Source organism: Erinaceus europaeus, chromosome 16 (assembly GCF_950295315.1).
Source record: "Erinaceus europaeus chromosome 16, mEriEur2.1, whole genome shotgun sequence".
Taxonomy (NCBI): domain Eukaryota; kingdom Metazoa; phylum Chordata; class Mammalia; order Eulipotyphla; family Erinaceidae; genus Erinaceus; species Erinaceus europaeus.
Window position 1 is genome coordinate 4952346 of NC_080177.1, and position 23492 is coordinate 4975837.

The 23492-nt window shown below is 45.3% G+C and overlaps 1 protein-coding gene across 1 annotated transcript in view; it reads left to right on the top strand.

Annotated features, from left to right (window-relative positions):
- HERC1 (HECT and RLD domain containing E3 ubiquitin protein ligase family member 1) overlaps positions 1-23492 on the top strand; it is a 172628-nt gene that overhangs the window by 139039 nt on the left and 10097 nt on the right. The window contains exons 55-69 of the mRNA XM_060175709.1: positions 1741-1940; positions 2307-2412; positions 5824-5970; positions 6965-7066; positions 8244-8417; positions 8808-9101; positions 10117-10182; positions 10321-10446; positions 11615-11753; positions 12967-13148; positions 13807-13962; positions 16258-16380; positions 17963-18065; positions 20549-20718; positions 21729-21867. Of these exons, the coding sequence (XP_060031692.1) occupies positions 1741-1940; positions 2307-2412; positions 5824-5970; positions 6965-7066; positions 8244-8417; positions 8808-9101; positions 10117-10182; positions 10321-10446; positions 11615-11753; positions 12967-13148; positions 13807-13962; positions 16258-16380; positions 17963-18065; positions 20549-20718; positions 21729-21867 (2227 nt within the window). The remainder of the gene's footprint in view (positions 1-1740; positions 1941-2306; positions 2413-5823; positions 5971-6964; positions 7067-8243; positions 8418-8807; positions 9102-10116; positions 10183-10320; positions 10447-11614; positions 11754-12966; positions 13149-13806; positions 13963-16257; positions 16381-17962; positions 18066-20548; positions 20719-21728; positions 21868-23492) is intronic.

Here is a 23492-nt window from a genome sequence, read left to right on the forward strand (position 1 = left end):
GGGATAAATATATATATATATATTTAAAAAGCCAGAGGTTCATTAACCAGATTCTTTCAGACATGTGCTGTTTAGATGTGAGGGATATGTTCTTTTTTTTTTTTTTTAATATATATTTTTTAATTTTTTCTTTTTTTTTATTGGGGAATTAATGTTTTACATTCAACAGTAAGTACAATAGTTTGTACATGCAAGGGATATGTTCTTTAAAGTTTGTTTCTTTTTCATATTTTGATAGTTACTATTCATTAAAAATAACTTTTGGGACTGGGTGGTGGTGCACCTGGTTGAGCGCATGTATTACAATGTGCAAGGACCCGTGTTCGAGCCCCCGGTCCCCACCTGCAAGGGGCAAGCTTTACTAGTGGTGAAATAGGGCTGCAGGAGTCTATCTTTCTCCCTCTCTATCACCCCCTTCCCTCTTGATTTTTGGCTGTCTCTATCCAATAAATAATGATAATAATTAATTAAAAAAATAAAAACTTAAAATAAGTCTTTTACGGGGTTGGGTGGCAGCACAGTGGGTTAAACGCAAATGGCGCGAAGCACAAAGTCTGGCATAAGGATCCTAGTTCAAGCCCCTGGCTCCCTACCTGCTTCACAAGCGGTGAAGCAGGTCTGCAAGTGTCTGTCTTTCTCTCCTCCTGTCTTCCCCTCCTTTCTCCATTTCTCTCTGTCCTAACAATGACGACATGAATAACTACAACAATAATAACCACAACAATGATAAAACAACAAGGGCAACAAAAGGGGGGGGGCCTCCAGGAGCAGTGGATTCGTGTTGCAGGCACTGAGCCCCAGCAATAATCCTTCAAGCAAAAAAAAAAAAAAAAAAAAAAAAAAACCCTCTTTTTAAAAGCTAGAATGCTAGTGAGGCCTGGCAAGATAGCTTACCTGGGAAGGTCCCTGTGTGTGACCCAGGTTTGTGTCTGGCTCTCACCACACTGATGGAAACCCTGGTGCTGGGGTGGAGGAGATAGCATAATAGTTATGCAAAGAGACTCTCATGCCTAAGGCTTCAGAGTCCCAGGTTCAGTCCCACACACCACTGTAAGCCAGAGCTGAGCAGTGCTCTGGTTAAAAATAAATAAATAAAATCCTGGTGCTGTGGAATCCTTACTTTTATTTCTGTCTCAATCTGAAAAAGTCTCCTCAGAGCAGTGAAGCCCCAGCACATGTAAAAATTTAAAAATTGCTAGTAAAAGATCACTTCTTGGGAGTCGGGTGGTAGCGCGGCAGGTTAAGCCCATGTGGCACGAAGCGCAAGGACCGGCATAAGGATCCCGGTTCGAGCCCCAGCTCCCCACCTGCAGGGGAGTTGCTTCACAAACGGTGAAGCAGGTCTGCAGGTGTCTGTCTTCCCCTCCTCTCTCCATTTCTCTCTGTCCTATCCAACAACGATGACATCAATAATAACTACAACAATAAAACAAGGGCAACAAAAGGGAATAAATAATAAATAAATATTTTTAAAAAAAAGATCACTTCCTTTCTGAATCAGAAGTCCATAGTTCACTTATTCAGTTGTTATTTATTGAGCTTTGTCTGCAACAACTGTATATAATCCAGGCTGTATGTTAAAGGTTAAATTGACCTAAAGACCGACATGAGATGGTAGTGTCTCTGACAGAACAAGTGGATTTCAAAATACTGAGAAACAGAAGTACAGGTCATAAGTAGTGAATGTAGAAAGTTGATGGAGACATGACTGTGGATATTTTTCTCTCCTTTCCTCTTAAGGATTCTCTTGTCAGTATGAAATGGGATCCCACAGGCCGTATTCTTATGACATGTGCCAAAGAAGAGAATGTGAAACTCTGGGGGCCTGTCTCAGGATGCTGGCACTGTCTGCACTCACTGTGTCACCCATCGACTGTGAATGGCATCGCTTGGTGCAGCCTCCCGGGGAAGGGAGCCAAGTTGCATTTGTTGATGGCCACGTAGGTATCGGTTTGTGTATGCCTTCAGTTTTCTGTGACGATAGCTTTAGCACCTGCATCCACTGCGGCTTCTCAGTACTCTTGAGTGTCTCTTGCCAGTTACTACACTTACCACTTATAATCCCATGGCATCACCTTAGAGAAGCCTAGAGCAGTTTCAGATGTGAGTGCTGGTATATAAGCTTCTACAGGCATGATGTCATTAGAGTATTGGTTCTAGTTGTATTTCTTAATCAAGATTATAGTGGACCTACTGCAAATAAAAATTGTAACTACTATTGTAATAGTTCTGTCAGGACTTGAAATTTAAAAATGGTTTTACTTATGCGTACCGATGTTTTGATTTATGTGTCCATCTTTTTCCAGTGGCTGTCAGAGTGGCTTAGTGTGTGTTTGGTGTATCCCACAAGACACCACCCAGACCAGCGTTACTAGTTCAGAAGGATGGTGGGAATCAGAATCAGACTGCCAGGTAAGATGTGCAGGTGTTTCTGAAGACCTTAGAAGACCCTATCTGAGACCATAGAGAGCGCGAGATTTGAAGGCAAGCCTCCCTTGATTACCGAGATGCTACTAGACCCCAGAGCTCTACTGAGGAAAAGAGGCCACCTGTCTTACTTGTGTGTGCCTTATCTTCTTCACTCTCTTTTCTTACTCTTGCTTTTTATTGTTGTTGTAGTTATTATTATTGCTGTTATTGATGTCGTTGTTGTTAGGACAGAGAGAAATGGAGAGAGGAGGGGAAGACAGAGAGGAGGAGAGAAAGACAGACACCTGCAGACCTGCTTCACCGCCTGTGAAGTGACTCCCCTGAAGGTGGGGAGCCGGGGGCTCGAACCGGGAGCCTTATGCCGGTCCTTGTGCTTCACGCCACGTGTACTTAACCTGCTGCGCTACCGCCCGACTCCCTTATGTGTGTTTTTAAAGTCAGCTTGATTTTCTTATAAGCCAGAGAGAACATTATTGCTTGCTGTCAGGTGAGACATTCACTGAGTAGTGAGTGAGCACTTACAGTAATAGTCGCCATCAGCAGCATGTATTCACAGTCTTTGGCCCAGTGAAATAAGGCACCATGGAAGGACCTTTTCCACCTTCATCTCTTTACTGACCTAGCATCCGGCCTATGAGGAGTGAGCCTTTTACCTTAAACTGAAGCTATGAGTTCAGACTCATGGCTTCAAGTTATCTGAGTAGTGTAGCTAAATTCATGAGAATGGGAACTAGAAGGTAGGGGAGAGGAAAGACCCACACCAACCGAAACACAGGTCAAATGTGCAGATGTTTCTGAAGACCTTAGAAGACCTTACTTGAAACCATAGACAGCGTGAGATTTCATGCTTCTAGTCATGAGAGATAAAGATTATTATTATCTGATCATATTTTTGCTTGTTTGTTTTTTGATGCTAGTGTATAGTGTTTTTTTAAATTTATTTATAAAAAGGAAACACAAAACCATAGTATAAGAGGGGTGCAACTCCACACAGTTCCCACCACCAGACTGATCATCTATTTTTTTGTAAATGTCAGCAACTCTGTGCTCTAAGTGTCCAAATCTTAACCAGTGGCACCTGACTTTAAATTATTTTAAACACTGAATAGCCAGATTACATTTCTGAGATACCAATCTGCAGCCCCCCCCCCCCCAATTTATACTACAAACTTCCCTGGAAGTATTTTTGGGGATGTACTTCATTTTTAGATGAGTGAGTAAATCCAGCATTGCAGTCTGCCATAACTGGGAAGAAAGAAGGAGTTAAAGGTAGGAGAAGGGGCCCACATGGTGGCACACCCTGCTGAGTGCCCATGGCAGCATGTGCAAGGACCCAGGTTCAAGCCCCACAGTCCCTACCTTCTAAGGAGAGTGAAGCAGGACTGCAGCTGTTTCTCTCTTCAATGTCCTCCTTCCCTCTGTATTTCTGTCTGTGTCCAATAAATCCAAGAAATTGTAAAGTCATTTTTTAAATTATTTGTTATTGGATAGAGACAGAGAGAAATTGAAAGAGAAGGGGGAGATAGAGAGGACGAGAGAAAGAGAGACGCCTGCAGACCTACACCTGCTTCACCGCCTGTGAAGCAACTCCCCTGCAGGTGGGGAGCCGGGGGTTCGAGCCGGGATCCTAACAGGTCCTTGCGCTTTGCGCTTTGCGCTTTGTGCCATGTGCGCTTAACCAGCTGTGCTACCACCTGACTCCCATGAAATCATTTAAAAAACAAAAGGGTAGGAGAAAGCGGCATATTACTCAGTAATGAGGGAGGAAATTACTTCTTTTTTTTTTATTTCTTTATTGGGAATGTTTTACATTTGACTGTAAATACAATAGTTTGTACATGCATAACATTTCTCAGTTTTCCATATAACAATACAACCCCCACTACGTCCTCTGCCATCCTTCTGGAAATTACTTCCTAGAAGAAGGTGGGAGGACAGCAAATAGCTCATTTGGATAGTGCGCTGCTTTGCCATGTGGACATTCCAGGTTTGAGCCTGGTCCCTACTACACTGATAGAAGTTTCAGTGTGGGCGGAGGGTAAATAGCATAATGTTTATGCAAACAGACACTCATGCCTGAGGCTCCAAAGTCCCAGGTTCAATCCCCGCACCACCATAAGCCAGAGCTGAACAGTGCCCTGGTTAAAAAAAAAAACTTTCAGTGCAGTGCTCTCTCTTTCTCTCTCTATCTTTAAAAAAAAAAAAAAAGGAAAGGAAAGGAGAAATAGGGGTAGGAACACTAACAGTAAATCCAGTTTCTCTCTATGCTAGATGGCCATTGAGAAATAGCTTACAGTTCCCTTTAAAACCTGTAGTGCACCATAGACATTCCATGCCTGGAGATGAGCCCATATGTTGATGCAGAAGGAACCTGCTGCTATTATAGAGCCATCAGTGCAGTTCACAAATGTTTAAGGGCTGATGTGGAAGTATAGAAAACTACATTAAAAAATTAAAAACACTCATTAGGAAGTTGAGAGAAGGGGCCAGGTGATAATGAATCTAGTTGAGCGCACATGTTACAGTGCACAAGGACTCAGGTTCAGTCATCACCTGCAGGGAGGAAGCTTTGTGAGATGCGTAACATTTCTCAGTTTTCCACATAGCAATGCAGCCCCCACTAGGTCCTTCTCTGCCATCAAGTTCCAGGACCTGAACCCTCCCCCCAACCCCAGAGTCTTTGACTTGAGTGCAGTCCCTCTCGATTTCTGACAGTCTCTATGCAATAAATAAAGATAATTAAAAAAAATTAAGTTGAGTATTTTTCCATTTCTGAGAAATAATTAGGACTTAGAGATTTGCTCATTCAGGTGCCAGGTGGTAGCGTAGCAGGTTAAGTGCATAGCTTGAAGTGCAAGGATCGACTCAAGGACCCCTACTCGAATCCCCCCGTTCCTCACCTGCGGGGGGGGGGGGGGTTTGCTTCACAAGAGGTGAAGCAGGTCTTCAGGTGTCTATATTTCTCTCTCCCTCTCTATCTTCCCCATCTCTCAATTTCTCTCTTTCCTATCCAATAATAATAATTATTATTATTAAAAAATGGGGAAAAACTCTCCAGGAGTAGTCAATAACCCTGGAGGCAAGAAAAGAAAAAAGAAAAGAAGAGAAAAGAAAGAAAGAAAAAAGACAAAGAAAAGAGGTGTACTCATTCCGGTCATTTGGAAGAGTAGGAAGCTCGTGTAGTACTGTTTCAAGAAAGATGAAACTCAGACTCAGCAGAGAAGAGCCAGACCGATAACTATTTTCTCCTTCAGGCCAGTAGCCCCAGTGAGCCAGCTGTGCCTCCCTCTTTTCCAACTTCAGTGTGAAGTACAGAATTTCTGAGAATGCACCTCTTGAATCCATAAAAGCGTTCACATTTCCGTATCTGCTCAATGTGGCATTGAATTGCAGGGCGGATACAGGACGTCACCCGCAGCCAGGTGTGTCTATCAGCTGCGAGGACACATCACCCCCGTGCGGACCGTCGCCTTCAGCTCTGACGGGCTGGCCCTGGTGTCAGGCGGCCTGGGTGGGCTCATGAACATCTGGTCTCTGAGGGTAAGGGGCCGCGTTCTGTTTTGACCGCAAGGAACATGTTTGCACTGACTTATGTGTTTCTAATTAAAATCAACCTAACTAGTCCTGGGAATAGTCTGTGCAGTAATGGATGAGGGCACTAAAGAAACTCCTTCCAGGAGCCTTTTTTTTCAACTGACTTTTTTTTTTTAATTTATTTTTATTGGATAGGACAGAGAGAAATTGAGAGAGATGGGGAAGGTAGAGAGACAGGGAGACATCTGTGTCCCTGCTTCACCATTTGTGAAGTGAGCCCCCTGCAGGCAGGGGGAACCCTCATGCATTGTAATGTGTGTACTCACCCAGGGACACCAGCACCCGGCCCCTACTGACATATTTTTAAAGTCATCTAGAATGGGGGGACCTAGGAAATTGGGTCATAGTCATGCAATCAGATACTGCCAATTTTTGAATAAAATGTAGACTTGCGACTATTTCTGTGTGCGGCTCAGGAAGTGGCGTGATGATTAGAGCATTAAATCTGAGTTTGGTTTCTCGTATCACCTTCACAGAGTGATGCTCTCGTGTTTTTACTCTCTCTCACTAATAAATAAATAAACTTTATTATTACCACCACTGGGGTTATTGCTGGGACTTGCTATCAGCATGATAAATCCATTGCTCCTGGCAGCCACTTACCCCGCCACACACACACCCACAGACACAGACACTTTTTTTCTTAATTAGGTAGAGAAAAATTCAGAGGGGTGTGGTGTGGGGGTTGAGGGGGAGAGAGAGTAAGAGAGAAACCTGCAGACCTGCGTCACTGCTCATGAACTCTTCCCCTCTGCAGGTGGGGAGCTGGGGCTCAAACCCAGACCCTTGAGCATGGTAATGTGTGCGCTAACCTGACCCCAAAACATAAATCTTTTTTTTTTAATAGAAGTTTCGTGGTTGTGAAGTAGAAATTTAAGATGCAAATGCTGACCAAGGTTAAACTAGCATGTATTGGTAAATAGCTATCCTCTCATTTTAGGATGGATCTGTGCTGCAAACTGTTGTGATAGGCTCTGGAGCTATTCAGACCACAGTGTGGATTCCAGAAGTGGGGGTAGCTGCTTGCTCAAATAGATCAAAGGTAATATTGCAACTGTATCAAATCATAGAATGGAGACTTTTAAGGTACCTTACAGCTCATAAAGTCCAAGCTTCCCACTTGACTGAGGAGAAAACTGGTCTCGGGGAATATTGCTTCCCATAGTTAACACCACTGTTTAGTGGCAGAAGAGAAACTAGAACTCAGGCCCTCTGCTTTATTACCTAGTCTCTCCCATCGCCATTGACTGTGGTGAGAGCACCTAACTACTGAACAACTTTATTCCCACTGCAAGTTCTGCAGTGGGTTTTTGACTTTCTGTCACAAATTTTGAACTAATATTTAATGGTCTCAGAAGGGGTTTTCCCTGAGAAAGACCCTCCCAAAGACGTTTAGCTCAAGTATAGGTAAGATACTGAACATTCTACAAGACGTACTGGTCCCTGCTGTGAAGCAATTCTGTGGTAAACATCATCTCCTTTTCATATCTGCGGTGAGCAGAGCCAGAGTGTTACTGCTTGTGTGGCTGAAGGGTATCAACGTGTGGTCTGGGAAGTGGCACAGTGGTAAAGCATTGGAATCTCAAGCATGAGAGCCAGAGTTTACTCCCCGGCAGCACATGTACCAGAGTGATGTCTGGTTCTTTCTCTCTCTCCTCCTTTCTCATGATAAATAAAAATAAATTTTTAAAAAAAAGGTATCAACATAGAATTGTATTCCTGCATATGTCGTCCTACTAGAAGTGAATGTAAACAAAGACATGAGCCAGTTTATAGGTCTGTTTGCATAAACCGTGTACCACTGTTAGGCCACTGTCCTTAACTTCCCTACTTGTACAGCTGTGCCCCTCAGCAGAGAGTGTCCTTGTGGTCATCTCAGACCTTTAAAACATCATAGCAAATAACTTGTCAATGCTCCTTTAAGAAAAATCAGCTAGTCCAAGGTAGTTCATAATGTTTATGTTTGTTTCCTAGGGTATGCCAAAGTGAGCCCGATGGTTATTTCCCCCACCCCCGTGGTTATTTCTCATTCACTTTTCCATACGTAGATAAAAGTTAGCATGCGTTGAAGTTCATATGCATTTAAAATACAGCACAAAATGTCTAAATAGCAGAAGTATTTTGTGCATTTATTGGATGGAAATTCTTAGGTGTGCCTAGTCATAGAGTTGTCTTTTATTTAGACAAGTACATCACGTGGCATGATTATCTCCCAACAGGACGTCTTGGTCGTGAATTGTACGGCCGAGTGGGCTGCTGCCAACCATGTCCTAGCAACCTGTAGGACGGCACTGAAACAGCAGGGCATTCTGGGATTAAACATGGCTCCCTGCATGCGAGCATTTCTGGAGCGGCTGCCCGTGATGCTTCAGGAACAGTATGCCTATGAAAAGGTAACTGACTACACTCACTGCTACAGATCTTCAGGCACCTGGTGCTTTGACAATTGAGTTCTGCCTTTGAATTTGCCCCTCAGGAGCACAAGATCTGAGGGAAATAGTAGGGGCTATTTGTGCAGAATCAGATGGAGATAAGCCAGGCATAAAACAGCTGTCGGGTAGTTCTAACCCCACCCCACCCCCATACTCTATACCAGTGAGAGTAAAATTGAAACACAGCCTCCAGGTTCGTGGAGTGTTTATATCATTCTTTCCCAGGTTACTTATTTTCTCCAAAATTCCCTTTGATCCTTGTGCCTCAGAGTATCAGTAGGTCAGTTTACAGTGCTTGCCACGGACTCGTGGATGTGATGCTGAACACAGTGCCTGTGCCTTGTCTCTCAGCCTCACGTGGTCTGTGGAGACCAGCTGGTTCATAGCCCCTACATGCAGTGTCTGGCCTCACTGGCCGTAGGCCTTCATCTGGACCAGCTCCTGTGTAACCCTCCAGTGCCACCGCACCACCAGCACTGCCTCCCGGATCCTGCGGTCTGGAGTCCCAACGAGTGGGCCTGGTTAGAATGTTTCTCCACCACGATAAAAGCTGCTGAAGCTCTGACCAACGGAACACAGTTTCCAGAATCATTTACTGTTCCGGATCTTGAGCCCGTTCCAGAGGATGAACTTGTGTTCCTGATGGTGAGTGTAGCATGGCTGCTGCTCTCATGGGAGCTGAGAGTGGATCATGTGTGGTTAGCACGTAGCACGTCCTCACCAAGTGTCAGCTAGCTCGAATAAGCTGGCGCTTGAGACTGAATTATTCTTTCAGCCAGTCACTTTCAATCCTTTGGCAGGCCTCTGGGCCCTCGGATTGATCGGAGGGACCGAGGGAAATCTTGCTGGCTTGGCTCTCAGTGACACAGGCCCGTCGCTTTCTCATGCTCTCCTTGTCCACAGGCGTCTTACTAGTGCCCTCTTCGTAGAGACCTTGACATCTTTTCCTGGCCATCTTGGGAGATTTCTTCCATATGCAGATCCTAAATGATGTGGCATTTCAGTCATGTCTCAAACAGCATCAAAAACAGATGTGCAAGAGCACTGTGTTTACTTAGTGAAAGCTGGAAAGTCTGGTTGCTGTGGGGCCGGGTGGTGGTGCACTCAGTAAGCACACATGTTACCATGCACAAGGGCCTGGGTTCAAGTTCCAGTCCCCACCTGCAGGAAGAAAGCTTCACAAGTGGTGAAGCAGGGCTGCAGGTGTCTCTGTTTGTTTTCCTCCCTCTCTATGTCCCCCTCCCTATTGATTTCTCTATCTATAGTCAGTAATTAAGTAATTAATTAAAAAGAAAAATAAGTCTTGGTGCTTGTAAAGAGCAACGAACTCTTGACTGGGTGGTAGTATACGCAGTAGAATACATGCATTACCAGGTGTGAAGACCCGAGTTTAAGTGACCAGTCCCCATGTGCAGGGGAGAGGCTTCATTAGTAGTGGAGCAGTGTTGCAGGCGTCTTTCTCTCTCCCTCTCTGTTTCTCTTTATTCCTAACAGATAAAGAAAGGAATTTAAAAGGGGGGTGGGGTTGTGAATAGCCACCAGAAACGATGGAGTTACTGTGATACCAAGACCCCAGGACAACCTTGGTGGCCAAATGGAAAAATAAAGCAGTTAGATCTGACTAAGCAGGATTGGTCCTGATGTTTGCCGCATCTTGCAGGATAACAGCAAATGGATCAACGGCATGGATGAACAAATTATGTCGTGGGCAACTTCCAGACCCGAGGTCAGTACGGTTGTTCTGAGTAGACCTGATTCTGCGTGCTTGTGCATTTTTGACCTACTGTCTCCCTCGGCGACTGGCTGTTGTGTGGTGGTTTGAGTGGATGGATGAGTCTAATTTTGAGATGATGTGGTTTTCTAGGACTGGCACCTGGGAGGTAAATGTGATGTCTACCTGTGGGGTGCTGGCAGGCATGGACAGCTGGCAGAAGCTGGAAGAAATGTGATGGTACCTGCAGCCGCTCCGTCATTCTCACAGGCACAGCAGGTAACTGGCAGAAAAGAGAAATGGAGATGACGTCATAGTAAAAGATAGCCCACCCGCCATGACATTTCCCGAGACTTTCTCTGCACACGGTAGTGTGGTTGTTGCTTGTCCCTCAGCTGTGCGTGCCGCCTTTCCCCTTCCTACATAGCTATGACTTCCGGGGGGATCCTGTATGTGGATTGGCTGCGAGGCCACCCTAAGTCCTTGCATAAGGAGGACCGAACCCCACACACGCACTTGCTTCTTTCTAGACAGCCTCTGCTATCTAGCCAGACTTCCCAACTTGCTTCTAAGCCAATAAGTAGTGCTTTTTCAGAGAGAAAGCTGGAGGGAAAGAAGGGGGCGAGGGTGGGGGGAATGAGAAATGGAGGAGAAACTTGGGGACTGACACTTCCGGCTCCTTTGCTGCTGATAACTTGCTGTGAAATAGTTTGCTCACTTCCTAACTTACTTGAGAAATTGCTAATATCATGATGTATTATAGCTTCTAAAAACTTCAAAGTTTTCTGCTTTTTATTTTTAACCAGAATTAAATTTTGTTACTAAGCTTCTGGATTATTTTTTCTTTTTACTTTGAAATATATGAGTCATGGTGCAGTAGACATGCCTAGTGCATATTAATAAAAGTCAAAATATTCCTAGCTATTGATCTCTCTCTGGGTTTGTAGACTTACTGAGGTCTCTCGCCAGGTTTTGGCACACCTCCCTGCTCTAACAGTCGCTCATGGTGGTGTTTTCTCATACCCTTGCTGAGACCACGCTCTTGATTTCCATTTAGTCATGTACCGTAGTAAGTCTCTTTTTCTATACACCCCTTTCCATTTTTGTTTCTTGCTTCCAGCCAGTTTTTAACATCTCCCCTCACCCTTTCCTCTTTTACCTATTTTGTTGTTGATGTTATTAAACCCTACACAATTGACTGAAATCTCTGTGGATGCTTGTCTCGACTGTCTTAGTCAGACGGGTCTCGTGTATATCTTGGCCAAGTAAGCAGCTTTCTATAAATCCAGGTCTTATAGGAGCTCCATTGTTATGTCAGCCTTTCCTCTTGAGGGAAAGGATATAAAAATCGATAATGGTATTGTATGTTCATGGGGTAACTTTAAATGTTTGGGTGCTGAAGTGTTTAGTAAAGGATAATGTGTTTAATTGTGTGTTTTTATACCAGGTCATATGTGGTCAGAATTGCACCTTTGTCATCCAGGCCAATGGCACCGTTTTGGCTTGTGGGGAAGGAAGTTACGGCAGATTAGGACAAGGGAATTCAGATGATCTTCATGTGCTAACAGTTATTTCAGCCTTACAAGGTAAAATTATGCTCAATTAAATGCAGGCTAGAAAAACAGCCTGAGTGTGGGAATGTTTTCTGATACTGGAGCTCATCTCAGGCCTTTCTAGATAAAGTCAAGTAGGATTTTTGCAGAGCCTCTTAGGTACATTTACTCACAGTTTTCTTACAGGAAGCTGCTGAGCGTTATTTATAGCCATACTAGCATTTGGTGATAGCAGTGACTGTTTTCAGAGCCACTCAAGATTGTAAACATAGTCTGTCAGTGGCAATCACAGTTCTGCAGGAAACTCATTAAAATAAATTAAAATAATTAAAATTAATATGGAAAAAGGCAGCTGTCGCAGCGACAGTAACGGTCATTAGTTCTGGGGTCAGGTGGGGGCACACTTGATTGAGTGCACATACCCCCATGCTTAAGGACCTGGGTCCAAGCCCCCCAGTCTCTCCTTGCATGGGGGAAGCTTCAGTCTCTGTTTCTCTCCCTCTCTTCTCATTTTTATGTCCCTCCTCAATTTCTCTCTGTCCTATCAAGTAAAAGGTGGGGAGGGGGGGCGCTTCTGGGAGCGGTGGATTCATCATGCAGGCACCAAGTTCCAGCGATACTCTGGTGGCAGCAAATAAATAAATGAGGTTATCATTGCCAGAGTTCTCTATGACTTAGAGAAATGGTACTTCTGGACGAACCACTCCAGGAGTCCCTGGGTTATTTACTGAAGCCAAAATTGCAAAGACAGCCAAGAGAATTTATTTAGTAAAGGTACAGCAAGAATAGTGAATTCAGAACCAGTTCCTGTATATTTATAAGTTGACTTCCTTTGTATCTAACTGGAGAGTTCAGAGGAGAGATGGGAGCGTTGGGTTCCTATTCCACTCTACTCCGTCTTGCCCCTGGGACTTGCATAAGCTGCTAGGTCTCTGATTTGGGCTGCTCTCGTGTAAAAGACTCATCTCCCTCATAGGGTCTGTGAAAATAGAAACTGGGGTGGAAAGCGTCTCCAGCTGTTACTGGAACATAGACCTCGCTGCTGCTGTCTCTCTCTTCCTCTCCCTGGTTATCATTTCACGTGGCTCCTCCCAGTTCACTAGGTTATAACTGAAAGTAGTTGGTCTTAAGGCAAAGAAATCGCTTTTATTTCGGTAGTACTTTTTGGTGTTTTTTGTTCTAAAAGTACCCAGTAGCAGGTCAAGTAGCGTTCGGTGACTCTTGTTGGGGTTCTGCTCTCTTCCAGGCTTTGTGGTGACCCAGCTGGTGACGTCCTGTGGTTCTGACGGGCACTCAATGGCCCTGACTGAAAGTGGTGAGGTCTTCAGCTGGGGAGACGGCGACTACGGCAAGCTCGGCCACGGGAACAGCGACAGGCAGCGGCGGCCCAGGCAGATCGAGGCCTTGCAGGGAGAAGAAGTAGTGCAGGTCAGGCAGGCTGGGAATGGGTTTGCCCTGGACACAAACCTTGTGGCTAGTGAGTGGGTTTTCAGGTGGAGGTCATGGAAACGGTAGTAGCAAGGTGCTACTTATGACTGGGTGAGACCCACTGGGCTATTGAAACTCATTCCCAAGCTCGTCTGAAGCTTGAATGGGGTTTGGTGTTCAAGTCAGACCCTTTTGCCTGGCTGGCCCTGGCTAGGTTGGGGGCCACAAGTTCCTGGAAGATGCACTGGGGGGTTTGCTCCTGCCACTTCTTTCTTGATACACAAAGACTTTGTTTTCAACCTGTCACTATTGTTACAAAGGCTGAGTTCATGTGTGCTCACCAGGAAACTAAGTAGTGGTCTAAAGTAACATTTTAAATGACAGAACTTGGCAAGGGAATTCCCCACTCATGAGCTCAGGTAGCACCAGTTCCCCCAAGTGATGCTGTTGGCCTTGGTCTACTGGGGTTGGGGTAGATCCAGAACTGAGGAAGCAGGGGCACCACTTGAGCGGGGGGTATAGTTGGTCTCAACAACTCTGTGTTGTCGGTGAGGCTTCCTTCCAGTTTATTAGATTATTGGCCAGGAATGACTTGCTGCCTTCTTTCATAGTATCTTCTCATCTGCAAAAATATTTCTTCTCCTTGATTCCTCCATAGATGTCTTGTGGCTTCAAGCACTCAGCGGTGGTAACTTCAGATGGAAAACTGTTTACCTTTGGAAACGGTGACTATGGTCGTCTGGGTCTTGGAAACACCTCGAACAAAAAACTTCCAGAAAGGGTGACAGCACTGGAGGGCTATCAGATTGGACAGGCAAGGAATAAGGCAGAATGTGTCCATTTTTGCTGCAGTGTTCTTTTTTTTTTAATTTCTTTATTGGGGAATTAATGTTTTACATTTAACAGTAAATACAATAGTTTCTATATGCATAACATTTGCCAGTTTTCCATATAACAATACAACCCCCACTAGGTCCTCTGTCATCCTTCTTGGACCTGTATTCTCCCCCGCTCCCCCACAAACCCCAGAGTCTTTTACTTATTGGTGCAATACACCAATTCCAGTTCAGGTTCTGCTTGTGTTTTCTCTTCTGATCTTGTTTTTCAACTTCTGGCTGAGAGTGAGATCATCCCATATTTGTCCTTCTGTTTCTGACTTATTTCACTCAACATGAATTTTTCAAGGTCCATCCAAGATGGCTGAAAATGGTGAAGTCACCATTTTTTATAGCTGAGTAGTATTCCATTGTGTATATATTCCACAACTTGCTCAGCCACTCATCTGTTGTTGGACACCTGGGTTGCTTCCAGGTTTTGGCTATTACAAATTGTGCTGCTAAGAACATATGTGTACACAGATCTTTTTGGATAGGTGTATTGGGTTCCTTAGGATAGATCCCCAGGAGAAGAATTACAGGATCATAGGGTAGGTCCATTTCTAGCCTTCTGAGAGTTCTCCAGACTGTTCTCCACAGACGTTGGACCTATTTGCATTCCCACCAGCAGTGCAGGAGGGTTCCTTTGACCCCTAAATCTCTCCAGCTTTTGCTGCTGTTACCTTTTCTGGTGTATGACATTCTCACAGGAGTGAAGTGGTATCTCTTTGTTGTCTTTATTTGCATTTCTCTGACAATCAAAAACTTGGAGCATTTTTTCATGTGTTTCTCAGCCTTTTGGATCTCTTCTGTGGTGAATATTCTGTCCATGTCCTCTCCCCATTTTTGGATAGTGTTATTTGTTTTCTTGTTGAGTTTGGCAAGCTCTTTATTTTGGTTATTATTAGCCTCTTATCTGATGTATGGCATGTAAAGATCTTCTCCCATTCTGTGAGGGGGTCTTGGTTTGAGCAGTGGTTTCTTTTGCTGTGCAGAAGCTTTTTAATTTGATGTAGTCCCATAGGTTTATACTTGCCTTAGTCTTCTTTGTAATTGGATTTGTTTCATTGAAGATGTCTTTAAAATTTATGCAAAAAAGAGTTCTGCCAATATTTTCCTCTAAATATCTGATAGTTTCTGGTCTAACATCCAAGTCCTTGACCCACTTGGAATTTACTTTTGTGTTTGGTGAAATATAGTGGTTCAGTTTCATTCTTCTGCATGTTTCAACCCATTTATTCCAACACCATTTGTTGAAGAGTTTGCCACAGTTTCTTATTGCTTTTGTGTTCACGTAGTGTCGGACTAAGACCAGAATCACAAGCATTTTGCTTTAACTACATTTTAATGATTTTCTGTTCCAGACCTCACATTTTCAGTAAATTAAGTTTGTTAGACATATTTGACAAACAAATGAAAGTCTTACTTCAGGATGTGGATTTTATTGTTAACTGCTTGTTTTACTAGAACATTCTGCTCAGCTCTGGCCTATGGTGGTCCTGGGGATTGAGCCAGGAACTTTGGAGCCTCAGGCATGAGAGGTTTTTTTACACCATTATTCCATCTCCCCAGCCTGAGATGTGAATATTTCAAACACTACTCTCTCACACACAAAGGACTAATGCCACTTGAGATGAAATCCTTAAACAGTATAGACTTGTGACTCCTTCCCTGTATCCTGGAGGTAGACGGCTAAATTAAGGCATCAGTGGTGGCCATTGTCCCTGTCCCCATTCACATCACAGTGTCAACAAGAAAATGGCACACTTGCCCTTTTCCGTATCGTTCCTTAGACTCTTTTTGGTGTGAACTAGTATCTTTGAGCTATTTTACCTACCTTTTGTGCCTTTTGATTCTGAGTTTAGCAAGAGTTACTGTTTGATTGTGGATCTTTTTGTCTTTTTGAGAGAGAGAAAAGGAGAGAGACAGCTCCACAGTGGAGTGCCCTTGCTGCTGCTGTCCATGCGCTCCTGTGTAGTGCAGGGGCTGAACTCAGAGTTCCACAAGGCTTACAAGGTGAACTATCTCCCCAGCCCCAGGATTGATTGATTGATTGATTGATTGGTTTGTAATGGCTATTTTATTTAAAACATATATGGAAGGCCCTGAACCCAATAGGAATCTTGGCAAATATAGGCAGGTTTTGCAGTGAAGTGTTGAAAAGCAGGCCCAGGAAAAGGACTGTGTGATGTAGGTACTGACTCGCCTTACTGAATCGTCTGTTGTTTCTCCAGGTGGCTTGTGGCTTAAACCACACTTTGGCGGTGTCAGCTGATGGCTCCATGGTGTGGGCATTTGGAGACGGTGACTATGGAAAACTAGGCCTAGGAAATTCAACTGCAAAATCATCACCTCAGGTCGGTACCTCTTTAATCTTGGGTGTAGGCAATACATTTGTCACCAGTGCCCTTTCTTCAGTTGGAAGTAAATTGCCTGACACATTTCTGATGATTCTTTTTTTTTTTTTTAATTTTTATTTATAAAAAGGAAGCACTGACAAAAATCATAGGATAAGAGGGGGACAACTACACACAATTCCCGCCACCAGATCTCTGCATCCCATCCCCTCCCCTGATAACTTCCCTATTCTTTATCCCTCTGGGAGCATGGACCCAGGGTCATTGTGGGATGCAGAAGGTGGAAGCTCTGGCTTCTGTCATTGCTTCCCCGATGAACATGGGCCTTGACAGGTCGATCCATACTCCCAGCCTGTCTCTCTCTTTCCCTAGTGGGGTGGGGATCTGGGGAAGTGGAGCTCCAGGACATATTGGTGGGGTCGTCTGCCCAGGGAAGTCTGGTTGGCATCATGTTAGCATCTGGAACCTGATGGCTGAAGAAAGAGTTAACATATAAAGCCAAACAAAGTGTTAGCTAATCATGAACCTAAAGGCTGGAATAGTTCAGATGAAGAGTCGGGGGGGGGGGGGGTGTCTCCGTTTTGTAGATAGTAGTCCTATTTTACTTATATTCCAAAGAGCCCATGACTTTACTACTTTTTTTTCCCTGAGCCTGACATCTGATATGCAGGTGGTGGATCCAAGTTATTGTAATGAAATTCAGAAGACTCTTTTGCTTATTATTAAATTCTAAGTCTTGATCTTGAATAAGCTACTATGAGTTAAATGCTTGTAAAAATTCTGTAAGGGTAGCCCTCTGGCTGCATTCCCCCCCCCCCCCCAACACTGTAGGACTAGCTCCCATGTGAGAAAAAATAGTTACAAACATTCCTCCAGGGTCTCATGGAGGGAATTATGAACTGTCTCTTGAACCTTTGTTACTGTCTTTTTTTTTTTTTTGTCTCCACTGAAGTATACACATGCATCTCTTTTTAAAGAAATACTAGAAAGGAAATTCAAATATATAAACAAAAGTTTTGACAGAAGATTTGTTGACTTTTCAGAAGATTTCTGTTTTGTAGTTCTTATATATGGGTATTCCTGACACTTTGTTTCTGTTGATACTGAGGTTTCATTGCTTTGGGATGACTTTTTCAGGTAGATAGAGGGAGAGAGGAGAAAGCAACAAAGCTTCCTCAACTGCTGTGGGGACCGAGCTCAAACTACTGACATGCTTAAGAAGCACCATGATTTCCAGCTGATACTCACTTCAGATCCACAATTCTGACAGCCAGACTGGTGACTTGACTGTTCAGCTAGGGATGCAGAAGGCCCTCTCGGTAACTGTCACTTCTGAAGATGGAAAAGTTCTGACCTGTGTTTTGGTCTTGCAGTCTTCTGTAAAAGCCCCAGGCATTATTTTCCTGCTTTCTGTTGCCCAGAGGAATGTTCCTGTTTCCCAGGAGATCTTAATCCAGACTCCTGCCTTTGCACTTCGATTGAGCAGTCTGCAGTGCAGTGTGAGAAATCAACACAAGGGGTGTTTATGCTTGCCAGTTCTTTTTCTTCTTTAAAATATGTTCTTTCTCCCTTTATTTTGTAGAAAGTTGATGTCCTTTGTGGAATTGGAATAAAGAAAGTTGCCTGTGGAACTCAGTTTTCTGTTGCACTGACCAAAGATGGCCGTATCTATACCTTCGGTCAAGGTAAGGTGTTTCCCACTCACTAGCGGCATGACTTGTTTTGAGTACGTGAGTATTGGAGAAACATTGGTGGGGCCGGGCAGTGGTGCACTGGGTTAAGCACACATAGTACAAAGCACAAGGACCTGTGCAAGGATCCTGGATCAAACCCCCAGCTCCCCACCTGCCGGGGGTGGGGGTCGCTTCACAAGTGGTGAAGCAGGTCTGCAGGTATCTCTCTGCCTCTCTGTCTCCCCTCCCCTCTCAATTTATCTCTGTCCTATTCAATAAAAAGAAGAAGAAGAAAGAAAGGAAAGAAGCACTGGCCTTCCAGCTTTATAGAAAGCACACTAGAAAGCGAGTCGCATTTGTTCTGGGTGAAGAGTGGCCACTGTGACCTTCATTCACCAGCTACTTCTATCTATTGTTTATTTCTTTTTTTTAATTATACCTTTTATTTATTTATATTTCTTCCCTTTTGTTGCCCTTGTCTTGTTTTATTGTTGTAGTTATTGATGTTGTCGTTGTTGGATAGGACAGAGAGAAATGGAAAGCGGAGGGGAAGACAGGGGGGGAGAGAAAGACAGACACCTGTAGACCTGCTTCACCGCCTGTGAAGCGACTCCTCTGCAGGTGGGGAGCCGGGGGCTCGAACCGGGATCCTTAAACCGGTCCTTGCGTTTTGTGCCACCTGCGCTTAACCCACTGTGCTACTGCCCAACTCCCTGTTGTTTCTTTACTGCTTCTCTTTCACAAGCTTTGTGTTAGGGACAAATTTCTCCCCATTGATGTCCCCTGAAAAGCCCCTGCCCATCCTGGTCTTCTTTCTTTGCTGATGTAGGCACTGCCTGGACCTACACACCTCCCCTGGACCCTGCCTTAGCCTGTGCCCTCTGGAGACAGGGGCTTGGCCTTTAGGGATCGTAGGCACTCAGGCCTCAGGTTTTGAGGAGGCTCATAATGCAGGCACTCACAGTGGTTCTTCTTGGCAGTGTATCCATGCCAAGAGGGAAGTCTTGGCAGATAAAAGTATGGGTGGTATGAGGAGGAGGAAGCTTCTGTAGTCTCATCTTGGAAGAATTTGAGGCCACTGGCTAAGAAGAGGTTGAGAGCTTGTGGGGCTTGGCTTTGGCCATGTTCAGTTGAGACCACATTCTCCAAATACATATGAAAGGAGGCACCTGACAGGTCACTGCAGACTTAGGTCTGGGACTCCAGAGAGACTGTTACGGGATGTAAGTGTGTGGAATGCATAGTGGTGGTGTTTTAATAATTGCCCCAAAGCAAAGGACTCGGTGCGGGTGGAGGTTGGAAAGGAGGGTGCAGAGGGTGTTGGGGTCCTGGCCCGACATGGTGGCAAGGACCTGAATGAACTGGGGGAGAGTGTTCTATAGCCATTTATGAGGAGACAGAGAGAGACTGTGCGCGTGTGTTAACAACAGTACTCTGAACTGTTATTCCCCTGTAGTAAAATAATTGGGGGACATATTAATAGACTCTAGAAATCCCAAGGAAGGGTATAAAATGAGGGAGGGGCTCAAGCTCTAGGGACTGTAAGTCAAGGTAAGGGGAGCATAGGAAGAGGGTTTGGGAGAGTTTGCTTTGAGAGGTGTGGGGAGGGAAGCAGCCAGTGAGCCAAGAGAGGACAGTGTCTCTGAGGGCAGGAGAGGATGTGAGGACGACCTGGCTGCGACATCTGCCACCCCATGGATCGCCAGGGTTGATGCGGCTGATCTGGCTGGCTGGGCGGGTGTCCCCTTCCTCCCTCACCGCCCCATGTGCGTCCCTCCCGAAGCATCGCGCTTGGTCGAAGAGGACGGCCTTCCCCGAATAGAGACGGACTGGTCTTCGGTCAAGGGTATACGAGTAGCTGTGCTCCTCTGACTAGGACCTCCAGACAAGCTCCCTGAGGGCAGGAGAAACTGAGGGAAGCCGTGCTCTGTGGCTCCGTGGTCTGGGGCCTGAGAAGAGGCTCGTGTTGCACAAAGAAGTCAGGAAGCACCGACAGCTCTGAGTGCGGTTTCAGTGCAGGTCTGGGTGTAGAGCCGGGCTGCAGAAGGTGGCCAAGCCAGCAGGCCTAGCGGGCCTGCAACAGGAGGAACAGACCTGGACTTTTCTAGAAATGGGGCGGCAAGAGGAATGAGAGAGGTTGACGAGAAGTTGGGAGACAAAATACGTTGCAAGCCACCTGAAATTCAGTGTAAAAACTTCAGGAACTTGGTGACCTCTATACCAGTTCTCCCAAATAGGAGTCTGCCGGAGGAAACCCTTGTTTTTAAAATAAGCGACTCACATTTATTTGCTTTTATTCAAAGGGGCACCATGACATTCTGCAAAGACATACTTTAGCTTTTCTAAAAATCGGGGCCCTGTTCTCTGTAGTAGAATAGCAGCTTTGGCCCACTGAGTTATGTGTGTCACTATTCCCCCGCCAAAGTTGAAAGACTGGTTAGAAGGCATCAGACATGTGCAGTGTGCCCACACGATTCCTCTTGCCCTCTTTGCAGATCGCTTGATAGGCTTGCCAGAGGGCCGTGCTCGAAATCATAATCGGCCACAGCAGATCCCTGTCCTGGCCGGGGTGGTCATCGAAGACGTGGCTGTCGGAGCTGAGCACACGCTGGCGCTGGCATCAACTGGAGACGTGTATGCCTGGGGGAGCAACTCGGAAGGACAGGTCAGCACTGATCATCTCCATATCCTGCCACAGAGCCCTGAGTACAGCACTGCTGCGGGACTGACTGTGAACACACTTATGCATAGCTTTCTCTTTCTCTTTTTTTAATATTTTATTTATTTTACCCTTTTTTTGCCCTTGTTTCTTATTGTTGTAATTATTATCGTTGTTGTTATTGATGTCGTTGTTGGATAGGACAGAGAAATGGAGAGAGGAGAGGAAGACAGAGAGGGGGAGAGAAAGAGACCTGCAGATCTGCTTCACCGCCTGTGAAATGACTCCCCTGCAGGTGGGGAGCCGGGGCTTGAACCTGGATCCTTACGCCTGTCCTTGCGCTTTGCTCTACGTGTGCTTAACCCGCTGAGCTCCCGCCTGACTCCCTGTCTTTATCTCTTGATCATAGCCAGGCAAGCCTTATATCATGGCTTGAAAAAAGGACTCGTTACAGAGAAGAACTTAGGGAAATGGTTAAAGGAAGTCAGTGCTGAGGCAGTGGATGGATAGAGACAAATCGAGGTCAGAGAGGGAGATCCAGAGGAAGAAGAATCACCTGCAGCACTGCTTCACCACACATGACGCTCGCCCTGCAGGCGGGACTAGGTGGTTGAACGAGAGTCCTTGTACACCGCAGCATGTGCACTCTACTGGACATTTGTAATGTTCTGTTACACAGGCAGTCCATGTCAAAAATCAGGAAGTCCGTGTATATTAAGTCAAAACGCTATAAATTGCTCTGTTCTTTTTCTTAACTTTCCAAGAACTCATTTCCACTCCAGAAGGAAATCAGCCACTAGAACTCACTTGCTAGAGTAGGAATGGATCTGCTGTTGCTTAGTTTGCAGAGGCAGCCTGTCCAGGCCACTTTGATAGAAAACATGAGGACAAGTTTCAGGACTCCCATGCCTTGGCTTAGTACAGATAGTACCTCATCTGCTGCCTAGCAGACAGACTTCCTCTTGTGGTTTTCTCTTTGTTAATAGAATCTCTGTTTCTCCGTGACTTATACCCAGCTTGGCCTAGGCCACACCAACCATGTTCGAGAACCGACTCTGGTGACACTTTTACAAGGAAAGAACATCCGTCAGATCTCAGCCGGCCGCTGTCACAGTGCAGCATGGACCGCCCCACCTGTCCCCCCAAGAGCACCAGGTGAGGATGACTTGCCCCTGCTCTCGAAACTCTGCAGTGTAAGTTTGAGGCTCTGTTCCACCGTTCCCACATTCCCAAACCAGCCGACCTTCGCACACAGATGCCAAGCTCCCGCAGCAGGTAGCAGCTCACCTAGTCAAGCCACAGGGCGGCGCTCTTAGAACTTTAGTGCTTGCTGGGCCTTCACTGCTCTGGGCTGACTTCTTGTTCTTCCTCCTTTCTTTTCTTTTACTTTCTTTCTGTCCTCTTCCTCTTCCTTCTTCTTCTCTCTCCCCCCCACCCATATTTATTTACTCTTGCTTATCCTCTTCCTGGGGACTGACCCTGGTCCTTCAGAGCCTCAGGCACACAAGTCTTTTGTCTAGTTATTATGCTGTCTCCCCACCCCATCTTGTTCATATGAAAGACAGAGCAAGAGAGATAAAGGAACTCAGCGTAGAAGCTTTCCCCAGCTCATTGGGGTCTGGGTCCAAACGTGGGTCATGCACACAGCAGAGTAGACACCCTTACAAGTGAGCTGACTCACCAGCTTTCTTTCTTTCTCCCTTCCTTCCTTCCTTCCTTCCTTCCTTCCTTCCTTTCTAAAGTCTGATATTAGAAATAAAAAAATGAAAAGCCTTGAGACTGGGCCAGCAGAGTGAGTTGCTTTGCCACGTGTGTGACCCAGGTTCAAACCCGGCCAGCCCCTTTATTGAAGGAAGCTTCAGTGCTGCGGTATCTTTCGTCTTCCTTCCTATTCCTCTCTCTGTGAGAGGGGTGTAGGGAGAAACAGTGTACAGGGAAACAGAGATTTCCAGAAATGCAGCCTAGGAAGTAGTGCAGTGAACAAAATGTTAATCCTTAAACATAGGGTCCTGGGAGTCGGGCAGTAGCACAGCGAGTTAAGCTCACGTGACGCAAAGCACAAGGACCAGCATAAGGATCCCGGTTCAAGTCCCCGGCTCCCCACCTGCAGGGGAGTCGCTTCACAAGCGGTGAAACAGGTCTGCAGGTGTCTATCTTTCTCTCCCCCTCTCTGTCTTTCCCTCCACTCTCTATCCTATCTTAATGACGACAACATCAATAACAACAGCAATAATAACTACAACAGTAAAACAACAAGGGCAGCAAAAGGGAGTAAATAAATAAATATTAGGAAAAAAAAGTTTTGATCCCTGGCATCATATGTGCCAAAGTGATACTTGAGCTCTCTCTTCCTCTACTTTTCTGTGTGAGACAGAGAGGAACCCTGAGACCACTTGTCAGATTCTTCACTTCCGTTAACCATTCAAAGCATGAGGCCTGTGCACTGGTACAGCAATAAAAATAAATAAATAAATAAATAAATCACTGCTGTGCCAACCTAGCATGTAACAAGACTGATAAGCTACTTTACCTTTGTGTTGTCTTGTTCCATGTATTATGAAATTCTTACAGGTCTGTAAACAGATCTGAGAGAGACATTCATGTCTACGGTACCCAGCACCCAGCCTTGGACTCACCTTGCTTGGCTGTGTCACCTTGAGTGAGGCCTTTGTCACCAGTCTTAGAAAATTCCTCATCTTGGGGCACACATTATAGTGTGCACAGACCCGGGTTCAAGCCCCCCGTCCCCACCTGCAGGGGAGGCTACAAGTGGTGAAGCA